Source organism: Oreochromis niloticus, linkage group LG3, assembly GCF_001858045.2.
Source record: "Oreochromis niloticus isolate F11D_XX linkage group LG3, O_niloticus_UMD_NMBU, whole genome shotgun sequence".
NCBI classification, from domain to species: Eukaryota; Metazoa; Chordata; class Actinopteri; order Cichliformes; family Cichlidae; genus Oreochromis; species Oreochromis niloticus.
The window spans coordinates 34,084,994-34,105,135 of NC_031967.2; the positions used below are offsets into that span (position 1 = coordinate 34,084,994).

Below are 20,142 nucleotides of genomic sequence, written 5' to 3' on the forward strand. Positions count from 1 at the left end.
TTAATAAGACTGAATAAAGTTTTCAGGAGCACAATCACTGTGTCATCATTTGAAAACACTGCAACAGTTTTACATAAACGTCTCCTGTCCTATTGGATTTATTTAAAGATAAAAATCAGACTGATAAGTTTTTTGGGTTTTGTTTTTTTTTACATTGAAAGCGCTCTGTTACCATTACTCACATATTAATGAAAAACAGATTACATGAAAAAATAAACCACCACTTTTTATTTCTATGCGGAGACTGTTGCAAGACAGCCAAGAGGGCGTCACTAAGTGACAATAACGATTTATGACCAGCAGGTACGGGCTGTGTGCACATGAAGCCTCGGGAAACCTAAATTAAAAAAAAAAAAAAAAACTTACATAAAAACAAATACCGGAAATCACTTTAGCAGAGACCTTGAATAATAATACAATTAGTGAGTAGTAATGCTATTAGTACTAGTTTAGTCTCTGTAGTTTTTCCTCCAGGTCAGTAGGTGGCGATGATCCGGTCGATAAGATTAAATCACATGATTTCCGGCGGAACGTTAAGAAAAAAAAAACAAAACACGGTGGTATGGCAAAGAGGCGGTGATGAAGCCAAGGCAGAAAGCTCAGTTACCGTCGATATTACTATGTGTAGCGTTCGGATTAGGAGGTGAAGGAGTGGATACCGAGGGGAAACCAATGTTAGCCAGTATCTCGTTGTTTTGTGCACCATGAATTTACGAGGGCTCTTTCAGGACTTCAACCCCAGGTAACGTAGCTGCGTCTCAGCTAGCACTGCAGCTAGTTAGCGTGGATTAAGTGTTCGGTGAGATGGTCTCTCCGCTGTTTGGAAAAGAAAATCAGACTTGTTTTATGTGTGGAAATCAAGTTCTTTTGTTTCTGGTTAACCTACGTGGATACTCCTTTATGAAGTAGCTAATGCTAACTAAAACCTAACCAAGGCCTGGCTAGCAGGCTAGCTGCTACCGCCGATGATTTGCTAGTTAAAGACAATTTAACGTTAATTGCAGTGGATTTTTGCTCTAGTTATGTCATGCTTTCTTTTCTTTACTTTTTTCGTTTCAATTGCCGCTTTTCGCTAAAAAACAAAGATAAAAATGATTTAAAAATGATTTGGCATTTGTCTACATACAGTAGGTATGGGTACATAGAAAATATTGTGCAAAGCTTTGATGAAGGGAACAGGTTCAACAAAAGTCTCGGTCTGAACCAGGTAACTGCATCTGCACAGCTCTTTGTTTTATAAGTCCTACTGAGAGAAAAGCGCAGGTTGGGGTTAGAAGGATGTCAGGCTATCGGGCATACTCTTCTTCTCTCCTCTTCTTCTTTTAGGTTTTAACCCCAGCTGTTTTGCTTCTGGCATTATTGCCATTATATTTTGGGATTTGTTCGTTAAATTCATCTGTCTCATCTTCTCTGTCTAAAATGTAACCAAAATGTTATTTGTTAAAGTTGTTCTTCTTATGCTGGCCTGTCTTTCTTAAATTGGAGCAAGTTTGTCCACATGATTGCTGACATCTAAGACTTCACACCCTACATACAACACTCAACAAATTTATCAAACTACCTGTCAAAAAAACAAGAAAACAAAATATTAGAAATCTGTCGCTCTAAGCGTTAACCATAACGCAAAGTTTAAAAAAGGTTTTTTGTAATAACAATTCTGTTATGGCAGCTGTGGCATAAACCTTACATTTCAGCAGAGTCTATTACAGTTGTTAAACGTCATATAATAAAATTTCAACTGGAAAAAAGGAACTTTCCACATTTGCCTTAACTATAAAAACTACAAAGCTTTGTCTTTTTCATCATCATGTCTTTAATTTTTCCTCTCTTCTCTTTCAGCAAGTTCCTGATCTATTCTTGCCTGCTGCTCTTCTCGGTGTTGCTGTCCTTGAGGCTGGATGGAGTCATCCAGTGGAGCTACTGGGCTGTGTTTACGCCAATATGGCTGTGGAAGCTGTTGGTCATCATTGGGGCATCTGTGGGCACCGGAGTCTGGGCCCACAACCCTCAGTACAGGTTAGACTCTCTCACATGTGCGTGTTTGTGCGTGAATTGGTGGATAAAGTGTAGACCGTCTGTAAAAAGAGAGATATCCACTGTTGCTTAGTCAAGTCCCCTTATGAAGCTTTTCCTCGGGCCATTAGAGCACATGAGCATATACTGGATGATCCTCTTTTTTTTAAATTTTAATCATAATTTTTACGAATCGTATTTTATTCATTCTGACCTGAAAATAGTGATTGAGCCTGTAAAGAAATGAGGAAGTGTCTACTGGGGTAACAGAGCGAGGAAAGTGGAAGAATGCAGGGTCGGCTTCACTTTCCAGAGCCAGAAGCTCTGTCCATCTATTTTTACTGTCTGTGGTTTAAAGTAACTGGCAGACCCTGCACTGTGCACAGCTCTTTGCTTTGGTGTTAGGTCAATAACTATATACTGTTACATTTACCAGAGCAGTACTGATTGTTAGAGAATGACACATTTGTTAGACATAATAAATATGTAAATATGATGATGCTCACCCAGACTTCATCTGCTTATCCTCATGTTGTTGTTGTCGTCTCCTCTGCTGTGCTCTTGTTTTAGACTTTAATCAGTGGCTTATTTTGATCATTTGACAGATATAATCAGCGGTCGCTGGTCTGCACTACAAATAATAAATTTTGCGCTGACGATTAAAATGCATAGCTTAACGAACGAAAATATTTATATACGGTATATAGATGTTGACATTTACATTACCCTGCGCAATGTTAATGCATTCATCTAGGAGAAGATTGGGAGCATAAATACACACATACATTATAGTATGGTGATAGCAGCAGCCCAGGTTCAGCTTGAATGCTGAGATCAGAGCACATGAAGCATTTTAACCTTTATGATGACCTTTTCTCTCCTCTGTCAGGGCTGAGGGGGAGACGTGTGTGGAGTTCAAGGCCATGCTGATAGCGGTGGGGCTCCACGTCCTGCTGCTGATGTTCGAGGTGCTGGTGTGCGATCGGGTAGCGAGAGGAAACTACTTCTGGCTTCTCGTCTTCATGCCACTCTTCTTTGTGTCACCCGTTTCCGTAGCAGCGTGCGTCTGGGGGTTTAGACACGACCGCTCTCTTGAGGTAAGGCGGCTGATTTTTATGAGGAAACTCAGAAACTGATCGTAAAATATCACAAAACTACAGTCAGACTCTTCCAGCTGTGTGTCAAGATTCAGTGTCAAAAGATTCATATTTTTGTTATCCTCAAATGTTTTATTCATCAATCTTTAGTCAAAGTTGTTTGAATGAAAGCCTGATCCATGTCTGTTGCTGTTAAGGCTACAGTTAGTGATTGTTTTAATTCTTCTGCATACTCTTTTTGCATTATCAGATTTAAGACAGTAAAGTCGCACTTTTTTAACAATCAGGTGTGTGTGTGAAAAAGCAAGAAATGGTCTCAAGGGAAGTGCTTTCTGTTAGTTGAAGGTATTCATGACCTTGCAGTGTGAAGGTCTTGGGTTTTAATCCACTGGCCAGCTGTGTAGCGTTTGCCAGCATACCTCTTGGTCTCCAACAGCACTGGTTGTTTTTTTTTGCATTTTCTGCATGGCTTCAGATCATCATCTTCATATGTAAGATATGTGTAAAAAAAATTACAGTTAAAAATGAGTACAGTCCTGAACTTCTGTCCTGATCGTTTCTCGCTCCGTCTTCTTCTCCTCAGCTGGAGGTGTTGTGTTCAGTAAATATTCTGCAGTTCATCTTCATCGCTCTGAAGCTGGACAAGATCATCAACTGGCCTTGGCTGGTGAGGCACACGAAACACGCCATTTATTGTGCTTCCACTGTGAGCACCGTCTGTGCTGGTCCTGAAGCCCTCTTTGAGCTGGCTTTCATGAAACCCTGCCTGTGTTTGTGTGCTGCAGGTGGTGTGTGTCCCACTGTGGATCCTCATGTCCTTCCTGTGCCTTGTTGTCCTCTACTACATCATCTGGTCGGTCCTCTTTCTCCGCTCCATCGACATCATCGCCGAGCAGCGGCGAACTCACATCACCATGGCAATCAGCTGGATGACTATCGTCGTACCACTTCTAACATTTGAGGTGAGGCATAGAGTGTGCATCATTTCCTCTTGTTTAGAATGAGTAGTGGAGCAGAGGTTCTTACAGTATGAAATCGGATAGTTGATGTATTTACATCCATGCTGTAGACATTTTCATAAGCCTGAGCCCAGCTCTGCTTTGTCCTCTGCACCCTCCTCTCTATAGCTGTGAGTGGTCTCAGACTTGTAGCTGATTGATGGCTAAAGCAAAACGTAGGGGGTGCATTCGCTTTCTCAGATCTCAGAAAGTTTCAAACTGCATCTGCAGCGATTCGTAACCTGATCCTATCAGACAGATGGATTGTGGTCACGATCTTCACTCACTGTAAAATGCGCACACACTGTTTCAGTCTACGGCTCATGCTCGTCTTCATTCTTTTCTTCTTTCTTGCTTTCAACAAATACAAACTAAAGTAATAAAATATATTATAAAGCAACATTGAACTTATGACAGGTGAAAAGCAATGCGAACTAAAGCACAGTTGAACAGTTTTATGTGGGCTGCGAATCACAGTCAGCGCAGGCACGTGGACCATAAAGACACTCTGCTGTGGTGGCTGGCTCAAAAATCGCTGCACACATGCATGTTTTTCCTCCGGGCAGCAGGATGTCTGGTAACATTCACATGTCTTTACAGATCCTTCTGGTGCACAAGCTGGACGGTCACAATAGCCTGACCTACGTGTGCGTGTTCGTCCCTCTGTGGCTCTCCCTGCTCACACTCATGGCCACCACCTTTGGCCAAAAGGGAGGAAACCACTGTGAGTATCTGCAGATGGACTTGTAGTCCCTGCTGCTGCTGTTGTTTCAGGAACTAATCTGATAACTTTCCCCAAATATAGCTTCATTTATACTTTTATCTTGTGAGATTTGTCAGTTTTTGGACTGCAGGAAATAATCTTCTTCATCTATGAATGTGCTGATTGTCTTCTGTAAATCATTTGGTGTGTAAAATGTGAGGAAAAACAAATGAAAAGATTATATTTTGACTTTGTGAACGGCCTCTTTAGATGACTTATGTAAATGTAGACAAATAAGTTTTGAAAAAGCCCGAAAGTTTGAAATCTAAGATGAAGTATTTTTGTTATTCCTTTTAATTTCCTTTTAATCATTTATTTGGTCATATTTTAATAATATTAAACTTTGTTTGCAAATCAAAAAGGTTTTCATTGTTTCTCTCTTCTGCTCCGTCCTTATTTCCCATCAGGGTGGTTCGGCATCCGAAAGGACTTCTGCCACTTCCTGCTGGAGCTCCTCCCCTTCCTCCGAGAGTATGGCAACGTGTCCTACGACCTTCAACGTAGCGAGGACCCTGAGGCGGCCGAGGATCTGCCCGTCCCTGAACCACCGCCAAAGATTGCCCCCATGTTCCACAAGAAGACCGGTGTGGTGATCACGCAGAGCCCCGGGAAATACTTTGTCCCGCCGCCCAAACTCTGCATTGACATGCCGGACTAATGGCGAGTTGAAGCATGAGCAGTCGTGGGTGCCGAACTAATAAAGCCAAAACCGCTTCAGAGACTGTGTTTCTCTTGTTTTGTTTTAAATCCACTCTCCACTGAAGGATTTTGGCCCCCCCACCCTGAACTGTGCATCAGCATCCCAGCATGGGCAACTAAAACAGCGATGGATCCAAGATCCCTGCTGTTCTCCTGACTTCTTGCCTTTAAAGGGTGAAATCATGGAACTCACAGAAGGGACAGCTTTGTTTTCCACCTCTCGCTGGAGCCACACTGTTGTTGCTGACTCCCAGTTGTATCTGTGGTGAAGAAACATCCGAGACTCTGTTGTATCCAAACTTCAGGCTGACATGATGGTGACATCAGTGAGAACTGGATATGTGTAGACTGTAAATGTTCGCTCTGAACTGCTGAAGATCTTTGCTTTATGTTCAGAGGATGTCAAAAACAAAATCAACACTTTTCTGGGTTCATGACTGGGACCATTGGAGAGACTCTGGCTCCATACCGGGATCAGTGTAACCATGTCCTTCCGATTCTCTTCATCATTTAGGTGGACAAAACAAGGGTGTGGGGCTCAGAGGGAAAGTTTCTTTTTTTTTTCTTTTTTTTTGTTCAGGGCTGCCTTGGAGCAAAACTTGTGTGTCAGTGCATTGAAGCAGCTGTTGGGCGGCTTTCTGGTTACACAGTTGGAGAAAAGATTCACAGGGCTTATATGTAGGGCTGTGCATGACTACACGATCCCCATTAGTCTGCCCCAAACATGCAAGTTGTTTTAAACTAATTACTCACATTGTATAGATTAATTGGTTCCACCCTGCTGTGCTGCAGACCAAATTCTGAAGGTTCTAGGTTCGGCTAAGAGGGAATTTCTTCACGGCCACCCCGAACAGGAGGAAGGAGTAAAGCTGTTTTCCAAAGCGTTCGTGCACTCTGCAAGCATTGCTTTAAGGCTACCCTTGAAGAAATAAAAAAGTATCTTTTCTTTAAAAAGAAAAGGAAATAGCACTTTGTTAACCTGTTCCAGGAGGAACCCCATTTGACTTGTCAGATTTTTCTATTTCTGTTTGTCTTTGTAAATAACACAACTTGTCAAGTTAGGGACCATAGTGGTGAAGAGAGTGGGCGGGGGAAAAAAGTAAATTCACTCCTGATTTTTGATTGACTCTGCAAACTTTCTGCAATCCTCAATCTTATGAATGCAATCTGTGTGTGTGAGTGGCTGCGATTTTAAGGTGATGTAGCATCCTTTACATTAAACTGACAGCTTGGGTTTTTGATTGAAGAAGTAAAGAGTTGAGCGGGGTTTTGAAGCTAACACATATCGGCATTAAGTCTAACCGTGAAATAAAAATCTATTATTCTTTTACACTCTGTGTTCGAGGAGATAAAGACAGCGTGCCCTCCCCTCCTCTTCTACTTCTTTTTTTAAAACTCTCCCTTCTGTGCTGCAATTATGTTTTCTTCTCGTCATAGCTGTGGGATTGTCAGGTGTCACTAAACATACCGGGGTTTTGTTGTCTGTATATTTATTTGAGAATTAAACTGAGAAAGTAATCCAGCCCTGAATTATTCTTCACTGTGATCGTGCCACAAACAGTTCCTGCGCTGCGCTCTGGTCTAACAGTGCTTCAGTCGGTATGCAGCAGCCTCTCTCTGCCTCTTGGATCACTGATTGACTTCTTTCTGTAAAGTGGGTGAATATCAGAGATCAATTATATGGGACTGACACTGAAATATGATATTCATTGTTTTCTGGAATTAAACTCCATTGTCACAAGAAAGAACGATGTCACATGTTTTGTTTTTGATCCGGGTGTCCGTGGAAAAAGAAGCATTTAGTGACCGGAGTCCGCTGACATACAGTAGACTTTGTGCAGTACTGTACAAAAGTGTTTTCTTTATGTTTTACTGCCAAGGAGCCAGAGTTTCTTATAAAATTTTAAAGTGGTCTTGAGGTTTTCTGAAGGTCTTTTAAAGTGTCTCTAGATATTTTCAGTCTAATAACCAGTGCTGTGTCTACACATAACAGATAGTTAAATTGCAACACGTTTCCTGCCTCATCGCCCATATTAGACAGCTCTACAAAGAGATGAGTTTTAATTTCACCAGCAGTGAGTAAACTTATCAATAAAACCTGTGGTCGTGTAGCAATCTAATACTTAACATGCTCAGAAATGCACAGTTTTTCAAATCAAGTTTAAACTTTGTTTCTTCATGTTTGATCTGTTAAAAGATCTTATCAGATAATAGCAGCTCCTGAAGACCTCTCGAGGTACACAGGCTCCACTCCCATTAGTGTACATCAGGGGTGGGCACCGAGGGCCGGTGTCCCTGCAGGTTTTACATGTGTCCTTGAACCAACACAGCTGATTTAAATGGCTAAATTAGCTCCTCAACATGTCCTGAAGTTCTCCAGAGGCCTGGTAACGAACTAATCATGTGATTCAGGTGTGTTGACCCAAGGTGAGATCTAAAACCTGCAGGGACACCGGCCCTCGGGGCCTGGAATTGCCCACCCCTGGTGTACATGAATGTCTGAGCAGTAACGCTGGACAATGTGGAAAGGTTCAAGCTGGCTTACAGCTTTAAGACTTCAGCATCTGAGCACTGGATTTGGATTCTTACTATAAAAAGTTAACAGTGGCATTTAAAATAAACTTTATTTGTGCACTAATGGGATACGTCTGAACTTCTTCAAACAGGAATCTTTTAATATCAAAATATAGCAGTGTCTTGACATTTATATACACTTATACATAATCATACTCAAAATGATGTTCAAGTAAAGGGCGACCTAAAAGTTAATGACTGTATAATTCACATTGTTGAGTATACTTTGGGACCACCTGCAGGGCCGCCTTCATGTCAGAGCTCCTTGTGTACAGTAGAGCTGATAAACTGTTCTGCTCAGAGATGGACCCAGGTTCCTGAAAAACAAGCCAACAGGAGAAGGAATGAAGCATTCACGCACACACCCAAGGTCCTGTAGTGGTTTGTGGTGGTCCAAGTATCAACACCGGAAGTTCATGACATTAATTAAACCTCTCTTGTAATTCTTCCATCCATCGCTACCTTCCTCTCCACAACCACCTCCTTCAGCTCTAATCCAGTCGAGTAATAATAATCTCTCCAGTGTGTCCACCATGAACAGGTCCGACTTACTGCCGGCAATCTGAACAAAGCTCTCATTACACTTGTACAGGGATCAGAAAGCCAGATATTCTATACTTGCAAAGTACTGTGAGAGGTGCATTCAAATGTCTTCTCCAAGTCTGCAAAACAGATGCCGACTGGCTCTGAATTTAAGCCACATTATTACTCTTGAAGCTGAGGTTGAACTATTGGATCCAGCACCCTGGCACAGACCTTCCCAACAAAGCGGATCATTCCCAGGTTGGAACACACCCTCTGGTCCCCGTTCTTCAAAAAGGGGGAACGCCTCTCCAATCCAAGGGCACTGTCCCCAACTTCCACAGGATGTTGCAGAGGTGTCAACCAGAACACCTCCATAACATCGACAAGCTTAAGGAACTCTTGGCGAACCTCATCAATCTTAAAGTCCCTGCAACCAGTAAGTTTAATTAGCCATGTTCATGACCTCAGCCAGTCGTCCAATCACTGTCTCTAGACTCTACTTTCTCTTTGGAAGGTGTGTCAGTAGGATTGAGCAAATCCTCAAATAAAGTCTTCCTGTGCCCTCAGTTTAGGGCCCACAGCGTGGGCAGGAAGCTTCCTCCCCTTCCTGACGTGTCTGGCAGAATCACTTCAAGACGTTGAGACAAAAGGTTTTGTTCCATTGCCTCTCCAAATTCCTTCCACAGCCATATTTTTGCCTACGAGCCCCTTCCTCGGGTCTGGTCACACCCAAATACTACATGCATCACTGGAGGAAGCCAGGGAAAACTGAAACTGTATTTACAAACCTTTTGAGCTTCCCGTATCGGATCGAGGAGAGGAGTTTCTCTTTCTCTGCTTCACTTGTGCACTGTTCATATGCTGTCAGAAGACTGAAAATGACAGAAAAAAAGAGAGATTTAATAAATAATCCCTCATACCTTACATTAGTATGGAGACACAGCGTGTCTTATGCCCTTCTTACTGCTGTGACGTATTCTGTGGGACACTCTGTTCACTCAGCATCCACAATATCCATCCCGCTAAAGTCTACTGCCATACTGACTTTTTAATCATCAAGTGCATCATCTTTTAAATATTCCTGCAATCAGATCCACATATCCTGAGGGTGCCTTCAGCTACTGTGTTTTTTTGGAACAAGATGCCTGCTGATGAGAGATCAATTAAATCTGTGCCGATTATGGTTGTGCACATTACAGAAGAAGAAGAAAGAAGAAAGGAAGAAGAAGAAAAACAAACCACACTTATAATAAAGCGATATGATATGAAAATGCATTAATGCAAAAGACGTATAATTAAAATGTGGCAACTACCTCAACAAAAATTAACATTTGACATGATAACAAAACAATAGATCATCCATCCGTCTGTCCATTCTGAGCCCTTCCCAAATGACCGAACTCCTCACCCCATCTCTAAGGGAAAGCCCAGCCACCCATTTCTGCCGCTTGTATCCAGGATTATGTTCTTTTACGTTCAAAATAACTAATAACAAATAATAAAAAGATCAGGCTTAGATGAACAAATTAAGAGAATTCTCTATAACAGCTCCACCTGCTGGCAGACGGCCGCAATGGTCATCATTTAAAATGTAAACAGATTAAAACTGCTTGTTGATTTAAGGGAGTTAACAGACAGGTTAACAGACTAATTAATGGACTCCCAGCTGACTGAAGTCAGTTGTACACTTCTTTATGATGCACAGGAGGAAATGGCTCTAATCTAACAGGCAGCGACAATAGATAAGGAACCTTAACTATTGGAGATCATAATCCCTCCTGGTCTTTATTTTTCGTCTCTCTCTTTTGACTGTTAACTTAAGATAAAAGCAAATCAGGAATACCCAGTGAGTTGCGGAGTATGCAGTATACTATACTACGAGGTACCTGTGCGGCGTGCTGTAGTGTTCCAGTATAGCAGCTGCTTTGTCTCCAGACAATCCGCTGATCTGCATCAGCTGTCTGGCAAACACTTCTCTCACCGTCTGACACTACAGGGGAAGAAAATAGTGAAGCCAGGATTAGAGACGATCATCAAGACAACCAGTTTAATTCAGGCTTTTGAAGCCGATTCACAGAAATATGGCCAAAAAACCCCCCAAAAACCAAGACGCACCTTGTTTTTGACTGCACCGTGGTTGAACTCTGCAAAAGACATGAGAGAGCAGGAGGGGAGCCCTCTCTCCTCTTCGTCACTGCCTCCATCGCCCTCCAGCTCTCTGGAGCGACAGATCAGCGTTCGGTTCTGAAAAAGGTTTAAACAGAAAAAAAAACACCACAATTAAGAAAGATGTAAGGCTGATTTTGTTATGTTAAGTAAAATGATCCTCATGGCCCAACTAACAAGTGTTGTTATGCAGCAGAGACGTGCACACAGGTGGAAACTGGTGCTACTTGATCCTAATGCGACAGCATATCTTACCAGCACCAACACAGTGAGAAACGAGGATAAAACACATAAAAGAAGAAGAAATAATTGATAAAAATAAGAACGTTTTCATTTGCAGCCATAAAATTGGAACATGTATCTGTTTGTGTTTACCTGGTACAGTTTAGTCAGGAATCTCGTCATGATGGTGAGGTACGCCGCCGACTCCCTCACATCCTGGACTCTCTTCACAAAGAAACCGTCAACCACCTAACACACACACACACACACACACACACACACACACTCTATGTAAATACCATACACATAAAACATCTGCACATCATAAACAACTTCAACTAACAGAGGATTGGTTATTTTTTAGTTAATAGTCGAGGTGAGAAAGTAACTGTTGTGTGTTTTGTGTGTTTATATGTTACGGCACTGGTCAGTAATGTAGCTCAGAGCCAGACAAGCTATGCTGTTAATACATCTAATCATGATATGAATGGTAAAAAAATATAACAAAACTCAAATATTGGCAAGTTTCACAGATACAGTTCTAATTATTAAAAATAAATGCATCAAGAAATTAGACAAAATACAAATCAACTGTCACTGACACAATCATCTGTAGAGTTTACAGAGGTTGGTCTGAAAAAGAGAAAATATCCAAGGGGGCGGTACTCTGGGTGTAAATGTCCTGTTGATGTCAGAGGTCAGAGGTCAGAGGAGAATGGTCGGGCTGCTTTGAGCAATCTGGTCTCCTGACACTTCTGTCAGCTACAAACAGGAAACTGAGGCTATAATTCACACAGGCTCACCAAAGCTAGACAACAGAAGATTGGACAAACCTCGCCTGGTCTGATGTCTCTCAATTTCAGCTGCAACTTTCAGATGGAAAGATAAAAATCTAAAGTAACCAACAGGAAAGCATGGATCCTTCTCGCCAAAGTTTCGGGCTGATGATGAAAGGGTGTCGGGGATATTTTCTTGGCACAATTTCGGCTCGTTAGTATGGTAGAGATGCTACCCAGGTGCCACAGTGTACCATCTGCTGATGGCCGCGCCCAGCAGGATAACCCAACATTTGTTTCGGTCTGAGTGCGACCCATGTGACCCTACACAGTACCCCAAGTGTGCACTCTACCTGTGTGTTGACTATGGCCTGCTGCAGTGTAGTTTCAGGTAAGCTCAGGTGAGAAGCAGCTGATCCACACTCCTCCACTAAATAGATGGGCTTACGAAGGCCGCACCTCTTCAGCCGGAACTGATGGAGAGAAGAAAACAGATGAAACAAAAGCAGGAGTGGCTCCTGCAGCCTGACGTGAGACGAGGAACGAGCACCGGGTTCTGATGACGTCACTACTTTATTTTTATTTATTTTTTCACATTTTTACTCATATAAATTGAACTTAGTTTGGGTTCATCTTGCTTGTAAAAAGCACAAATCGTCACCTGTAATTTTGAAGGCGACGTGCCACCTCACCGATTAATAACTGGATTGGATAAAACCGTGCTGCACACCGACCTTCTGTTCCCTGAAGCGTCCATCGATGATGCTGCCGCACAGGTCGTCCATCCTCTTCCTCTCCACTATGTAATCAAGGACGAGCTCCCTGCCTACAGGCGCTCGCAACTGACCTGAGACACAATAATCATCGCTGTAGTTAAACAGGTGGGGCGCGGGATCCCGCCCATCAAACATGAACACTCCCATTCTCTCCTCCTATATGTGTTACCTGCAACAGGTGCCACCTTTTCCCGAGCCACCCACAGGAAGTCCCCGACGTTTAGTTTCCTGATGTCAAAGTTGACTCCATTCCTCTGAAGCTCTTTGACCAGCTCCTGCTTACGATGGTGACTCCCACTACATAATAAGCAAATACATAAACAATTAAATTTTATTTATTAAGGTGCTTCACATTGTAAGATAAAGATCCTACAAAAATACGGTGAAAACCCAACAATCAGCTGATCCCCTATGAGCAACCACATGGCGACAGTGGGAAGAAAAAAACAGGAAGAAACCTCCAGGACATTACCCAGAATGGAGCGCAGCATCGTGTAAGAGCAGTTATCGCATGACAACACAATAACAACAGTTAGGTTAGTAAATGTGAATGACTGTGATAAATACTGATGATATTAATACACATATGTATATGTACACTGTTTTTTATATATTTTTTATATATTAAAATTCATCAGTAACATCAGTAACGTGTTTCTTCGATGTTAGAAGGCAGATCTCTTACCCAGTGGTCTCGATGAAGTCAACACAGAGCATAATTTCATACGTTCCGGGTAGGAGACATTCTGCGTTCGGCTTTCTGCTTGTCGTCGTCGTCTGTGAATTTTGTGGTTTCCCAGATGAACGCACGTCGTCCACGTCGCAGCTAACCTGAGTGATGGCGGCTCGTCTTTCTGTAGGGCTGTGGAAAGAAGAGGAATGTTTCATTCCGAGAGGGGGAAAAAAACTGAAAAAAAGGAGATGAGGATTCACTTTTTTAGTTTCCACTCACTGTATTCTGTTCTCCTCCTCCTCTTCTTCACCTTCATCACTACCAGTGAGGTCTACGACGTTATCATCTTCCTCAGTCGCCTCTAACTCACTTCTAACCTCCTCTCTGTCCCCGTCTGTGTTCGTCTGCTCTACTGATGCCAGTCGCTCGGCCAAAGCCAGACCTCCTTCTGTCAGAGAATACCTGAAAGAAGCACAAAGTTAGTCAGGAAAAAACACTGCATGGTGGATTACATCTTTGTCATCGTTGTGAGGACGCAGTTTAAACTTATAGCTGAAACAGCAACAACTGTTAAGTTTTAGCAGCAAGTGCGACAACAAAAACCAGCCAATAAGCATCAACTTTGTCAAATACAGCAGAAGAGAGAGACTGATGTCAGTTCATTGTTGTGTTGTGAAGTATTCTTCTTCTCAGCACAGCAGATCATCTGCCTCCATCTCACCATATCCCTATCTGCAGGTCCTCCTTCACTGCATCCACCTCTGTGGCCACCTTTCCTCCTGCCTCCAGCTCCACATTATGCATCTACTATCCCTGCTCTGCACATGTCCAAACACCTCAGCCTTGCCTCTTTGTCTCCAAGCCTGAGACTTCAGCCTGAGCTTTCCCTCTGATGCACTCATTCTAATCCTGTCCAACTAAGTCAAAAGCTTAATTTCTAAAAAACATGTTTTACCACCTAAATTAGCCGCACTTAAAACACTAAATACGCTGATAAGCCGACTTCTACAAGACTAAAAGAAAAGAAGTGAGGTTACAGTAAAAGCACTGACACGCTTCAGCCGTACCTTGCAGGATTGTGAGTCTTTATCAGCAGGTTCTTCTGGATCAGAGTGCTGACTGAGCTCCAGGCGGTGTACTTACTGCCTAAATCAGGCTGCAGACAGAGAAAATGAAGGATGGACACTTCATAAGAAGAAGGCGTGCACGCAGACGGATGAAGAACACATGAGATCAAAGTGAAAACACCCACCACAGTGAACGATTTGTCACAGAGATGCTGAGCTTCTGTCTGCAGCTCCATCTTAAACATGTAACCTTTACTACCAGGGACCTAGACAGAAAGCACATGGCGATAATGAAACACAGATTTAACGCTGACTGACACTGCAGTAGTTGGAAGAAAGAGGAAAAGTGTACCTGAGTTTCTTTGTAAAGAGTCAGCAGCACAGCATAACCCCCGGACCTCCTCTGGGGGACATACTCCCTCTTCTTCTTCCTCCCTCCATCTCCTCCTCCATCCTTTCTTTGATCACCTGCAGCATTTTTCTTTGAGGAAAAAATAATTACACACTGTAATCTAAACACATCCCCTCATACTGCAAATATCTGGCTGGGGTTTTTTTGTTGTCGTTTCACAAAAAGCATTTATTGGTGTGAAGGAAAATATTTACTTCCATCTCCTCTGTGTTTCCAACTTTACCTTTTTGGATGGAGCCAGAATGATGTTATTGTCTGATCGGCCAGGAGGGGGCGCTCCTTTGGGGAGAGCGTGTATAGAAGCGTCAGCACCTGGAGCAGAGGAACAGGTGCAGACATGGGAGCTGGGTAAACTGGTTGGTTTGTGATATGTGATTTTCACCCACGAGTAAATATCATTTAGAGGTCACTGGACAAGGCTCACGTATCTCTGCAATGGTTTGTTCGAAGAACACGATCCAGTTTCATTATTTTTTACGAAATTTTTTTGTTCCCTAGTTTTACTAATTTTAGAATATTTTTACAGAGTCCCAGCATGATACCTTCTTTGTTTTATGAGATGTTGTATACTGGGAAATAAAAGAAGATTACTTCAATTTGCCATGTATTCTTTCAGTTCAATATATGTTGATGGGGGGTTTGTTTTACAGGGTAAAATATACCTGACATTAATGATAATGTTACAAAACTGCTTTCAGTGATCTGGGGTTAAGCTTCCATCAAAAGCTCACTTCCTCTACTTTAAACAGACTTAATCTTGGTTCCTTTAATGTTTTATGATTTGATGCAAAACTACAGACACTGAACGCAACGTAAGTGTTATTGAGAGGGCAACAATTACATAACTACAAATTTCCAGATTTGCAAAGTAAACTTTGCAATGATGCATTTTTTTGTATAAATTTCTACAGTTTTGCTCTTAATTCTACTTTTTAATCACAAGCTCATTTTGTTTGATTGCCTGATCATTGAGGACATACAAAATCCAGAATGACCAGGCTCCATTATATCTCAAACACCTCGTAGTACCATCTGAAAGAGCACTTCTCTCTCAGACTGCAGGCTTACTTGTGGTTCCTAGGGTAGGATTTAAAAGTAGAATGGGAGACGGAGCTTCAGCTTTCAGACCCCTCTTCGGTGGAATCAGCTCCCAGTTTGGATTCCAGAAACAGCCATCCTATCTAATTATAAGTTTAGGCTTAAAACCTTCCTGTTTGATAAAGCATATAGTTAGGACTGGATCGGGTGACTCTGAATCCTCCTATATTAGTGCTTCTAAAAACTTCTAAAGAGAGGTTACTCTGGGACTTCCCATGATGCACTGAGCCTTTCTTCTCCACTCCCCTCTTTCCACTTCTGATGTGTTTAAATGCCACAGCTGCATGTCAGAAACTTTTGTCTCGTCTCCCTCATAGTTTGTCCATGGTCTCCTTGTGTTACTAATGTCAGATGGCTGCCCTTTCCTGACCCTGGTTCTGTCGGAGGTTTCTTCCTGTTAAAAGGGAGCTCTTCTTTACCACTGTTGCCAAGTGCTTGCTCATCGGGTACTTCCTGATTCTTCCTCTCTATCACTTTTAAAAGGCCTTGAAGCGGTTGTTGTTGTGAATTGATGCTGTATAAAGAACACTTAATTTAAACAGTGAAGAAAAGTAACACAAATGTACACATACAGTGAAATCTAGTCTAGTTCTGTACTGTAAACATTTTAGCATGTGCTTTGGATCATCTTATCCACCCATGCGTTTGCTCCTTACCGTTCTCTCTATAATACCGTTGCAGCTTTTCATCCAGTATCTTACAGATGCCGTCTCCGAAGTTTTGGAGGATCTTTGCCTCTTTGGCGTTCTTCAGCGGCAGTGGATATTTATTGAGTGAGTTGATGGCCTTGAGAAAGACAGCAGCACACAAAAATGAATATAAATTAGCCATTTCTGCTTTCCTGGTGATTTTCACATTGTCCTTCAAAAATGGAAACTTTGTAGGCACATGGAAGGATTTTATTGGTTATATTTGTCCACAGTGGTACAGTGGTTTGTGCACCTCACAGCAAGAAGGTTCGTGGTTTGAACCTGCCAGCCAGCTGAAGCCTCTATGGAGTCTGTGACTGCATGGCTTACCTCTGGGTACTCCAGCATCCTCCCACAGTCCATGCATGCATTTCAGATTAACTGGTGTTTCTAAATTGACTGTAGATGTGCCTGTGTCTGTGTGTTAGCCCTGTGATGAGCTGTCGGCCCAGGATGTACCCAGTGATAGCTGGGATAGGCTTCCGCCCAGGAGCCAACCAGGATCCTTCTTGCTTTAACGCGAGGTTGCTAACCCCTGCTAACCGCTACTAACCGCTACATCCTCTGTACCTTCTGGTAGGTGTACTGGATCTTCAGTCCTTTCTCCTTCGCCTCGTCCCGGAGCTCGGTGAGCCACTTGAGGAACAGCGGGTTCGGGCACGAGGGCAGGGCGCGTTTCCGACCCAACCGGACCGGCTCGGTGGCGGGCATCCCGCGGGATCTGTCGGGAAAAGCAGGAATCGTTTTTAGACTTCCATAAGAAAATCATCCAGGATATCGCCTACTGCAACACCACGTGATGATGAATGAAAACACTGGCGCATTTAGCCCGTGTAAGAGAAAATCAACCCCAAATAAAGTTTTTCAAACAAGCTCCGGGAGCTCCGAGGGTACAAAAACGTGTGTACAGACAGTTGGATCAGACAGAAATGTAAAGGGGAAGCTGTGTGGGTGTCCGATAATGCTGATTACCTTTCAGTTGTTAACCTAAAACGGCTGCTGGCGCCTTGTATTCAAAGACAGAGCTTACTTCCTTATTGACATAAGTCACGTGACAAAAAGGGACTGGAAGGCCCAAAGCATCCTAATGTGAAGAGTGGCCTCTAGTGGCGAAAGAGGCAATAACCGGGCAACCTGTGACCTGAAAAACTTTATTTAAAATCACACCCTATGTTGAATAACCTAAGGCAACACAAAGACAGCATAAATTTTGAAAATTGAACATTTATTTTTAGCTTTAGAAAAACCCGATACTAATTTAAAAAGGAAAAAAGAATTGTTGTTCTTGGTTGATGCAGGTCTCCAGCTGTCTGAAATGGTTTGTGGCCTCCTGTTTTTCAGAATTATCCAGATGTATTCAGTGGTTGCATTTTTCCACAGAGCCTTCCAGCATACATCATATGCCAAGTAATTTGATATTGTCTTACTGAAATATGTAAAGCTCTCCTTTGATAAAGATATGTAGACATTAGCACATATGCTCAAAAATGTGCAGCACTTCAGACGAGTGCACATTCCCCTGATAGGAGCGCTAATGCACTGTCGTACCATCACAGATGCATTTGAATTGTTCACTGATAACACGTAACATGATCCGTCTCTTCTTTAGCCGGGATGATGTCATGATTCCCAGAAAAGATTTTCAGATTTTCAGATTTATTAGAACACAGCATAGTTTTCAACTTATATATGAGCTCAGGGTCAGAGACTGCTGCAGATTTTCACCATCTTGGTTTTTGTTGTTGTTTGTTTTTCTTTTCATTACTGGAGGCTAGAAGTCCGGCAAAGAGAGAAGTGGCATAGGCAAAAGAAAAAGTTTACCGTGTCCTGAATAGACTGGCTAGGCAACAAAATTTGTGAAATGTGCTATATAAATAAAATTTACTTATTTACTTAGTACTTACTAAATTGTGCTGGAAAGGATGTGCAGGATGTTCGGGTGATTAAGGATGGAGGTGGAAAGGTGCTAACGAGTGAAGAGAGTGTGCTGAGAAGATGAGGAGTGCTTTGAGGAGCTGATTAATGTAGAAAATGAGAGTGAGAGAGACGGATGAGGACAGTTGGTGAATCAGGACATGCTGACAAAGTGGGTACAGCTACGAAGAGGTAGGTGTATGAAGATGTCTAGGAGAGTTTTTAACCAGATTGTTCAACAATTCTGGAGAATGAGAAAATACCTAAAGAGGTCAGGGATTGAGTAAGATGGAGGCAGATGATCGACTGTGATGACCTTTAAAGCCAAAAGAATATTAAAAAGGAACATTTAACTTAGATCAGTGGATTCAGCATTGAAGCATTTGCACTGAAAATAGTTTTAGAAGTCTTTCTGAGGCTTTGGAGTGATTTCCACTGCAGAATAATGTCTGTTTTTAATGTAGTTCCACCTGTTGGCTCAAAGGACACAGCCATTTATGACTGGTTTTCAGGCTCGCCCAGATTTCAACTTTACCAAACTAAACTAACCTCTAAGCTCACACTCGCGTTTAAAGAGTGCCATGAGAGGCTCTTTTTACATCCCGTCCTCTTACACAAATAACTTCTAACACAATATAAACAGAAGCGGTAGGAACAAATTGCCTAAAACCACAATGTCAACCATGTGGAGTTACTACAAGTCAGCAGCATTAATCTTCAGGTCAACACAAATATCTTTGAATTTTAATGAACCTAAGCAATTCAACAGTCTTAGAAAGCACATAAAAATATACATACAGGAAAATGTCAATAGTCCTCTTATGTGGAATATTATTCATTAACAATGTGTGAAAAGGGAAGGTGTGAACAACTGTACGACTTTCAAACTTCTGTTTCAGTTAACTTCCAAGACCGTTATCTTGTCGTCACCTGAGTCTTTTTACACATATCCTGAGGCTGAAGCAGTCTCCTGGAATCCTCCAACAAGACCGGACAGAGATCAGGAATCCGACCTCACCCTCCCAACCACTGCCTCTACCTCTCTCTAGCGCACACACAGCCAAACAGTTGGGAAAGGTAGCATAATTAGCGACTAACAGCAACAAAACAAGGCGGTGGTGTGAAATGAAATGCCGTTGCTAAAGCTGTTGCAGTGCAATAGAAAGGGGTTGGTCTGGGTGGACTGAAAGGCAGAACAACAAAGCTATTTGAGGATTTATACAGGAAGCTCTAGAAAATCCACCAATGAGACTTCAGATCGGCTTTACTGCTTTATATTTGAGCGGATATAATGACACTGAACACACAGCCCTATGTAGAAATATGGACTTAAAGATTTAACAGTCATTTGTACCAAGAACTCAGCAGCAGTAATAACAACTAAGGCTGTGGTCAGAAATGTACATCCACTCATCATGGGCCTGAACGTCGTGGTGATTTGGGGCTTTTAATGATTTCTTTAAACTGTTCTTTGTCCAGGGTGGAATGATTTTACGGCATACAGCATCTTAAATGACTTTAAAAAACAACAATTGGGTGCACAAGTTGCAATCTATTTTGAATTTTCTCTAATTGACACAGGTATAAAAGTATAAATGCAGGATCAAAACACCCCCACTTATTTCTGGTTAAATGTCCCTTAGCAAGTTGTGCCTCAGCCAGAAGCTTTTGGTAGCCATA

General features: G+C 42.2%; 2 protein-coding genes across 4 annotated transcripts; one reads left to right on the forward strand and one right to left on the reverse strand.

The window, feature by feature from the left end:
- Positions 1-521: 521 nt before the first annotated feature.
- On the forward strand, positions 522-7,315 carry tmem185 (transmembrane protein 185). The gene is made up of 7 exons (XM_003458595.5): positions 522-742; positions 1,840-2,016; positions 2,903-3,110; positions 3,694-3,777; positions 3,896-4,072; positions 4,709-4,832; positions 5,279-7,315. The coding sequence occupies exons 1-7, from the start codon at positions 705-707 to the stop codon at positions 5,527-5,529; spliced, it is 1,059 nt and encodes a 352-aa protein (XP_003458643.1). The 5' UTR covers positions 522-704; the 3' UTR covers positions 5,530-7,315.
- On the reverse strand, positions 6,464-17,649 carry mus81 (MUS81 structure-specific endonuclease subunit). Of its 3 annotated transcripts, XM_003458599.4 has the most exons (18): positions 17,521-17,649; positions 17,119-17,269; positions 16,516-16,645; positions 14,985-15,073; positions 14,702-14,830; positions 14,535-14,615; positions 14,350-14,438; positions 13,562-13,744; positions 13,295-13,471; positions 12,779-12,906; positions 12,568-12,680; positions 12,187-12,306; positions 11,211-11,306; positions 10,785-10,913; positions 10,556-10,659; positions 9,458-9,541; positions 8,381-8,461; positions 6,464-7,217 (listed from the first exon to the last, which is right to left on the reverse strand). In XM_003458599.4, the coding sequence occupies exons 2-17, from the start codon at positions 17,257-17,259 to the stop codon at positions 8,395-8,397; spliced, it is 1,860 nt and encodes a 619-aa protein (XP_003458647.1). In that variant the 5' UTR covers positions 17,260-17,269; positions 17,521-17,649; the 3' UTR covers positions 6,464-7,217; positions 8,381-8,394. The 3 variants fall into 3 exon arrangements, with proteins under 3 accessions (XP_003458647.1, XP_019210347.1, XP_025760267.1); XM_019354802.2 differs by lacking the exon at positions 6,464-7,217 and having other exon boundaries at positions 8,225-8,461; XM_025904482.1 differs by lacking the exons at positions 6,464-7,217; positions 17,119-17,269; positions 17,521-17,649 and adding an exon at positions 16,879-17,077 and having other exon boundaries at positions 8,225-8,461.
- Between the last annotated feature and the right edge of the window lie 2,493 nt (positions 17,650-20,142).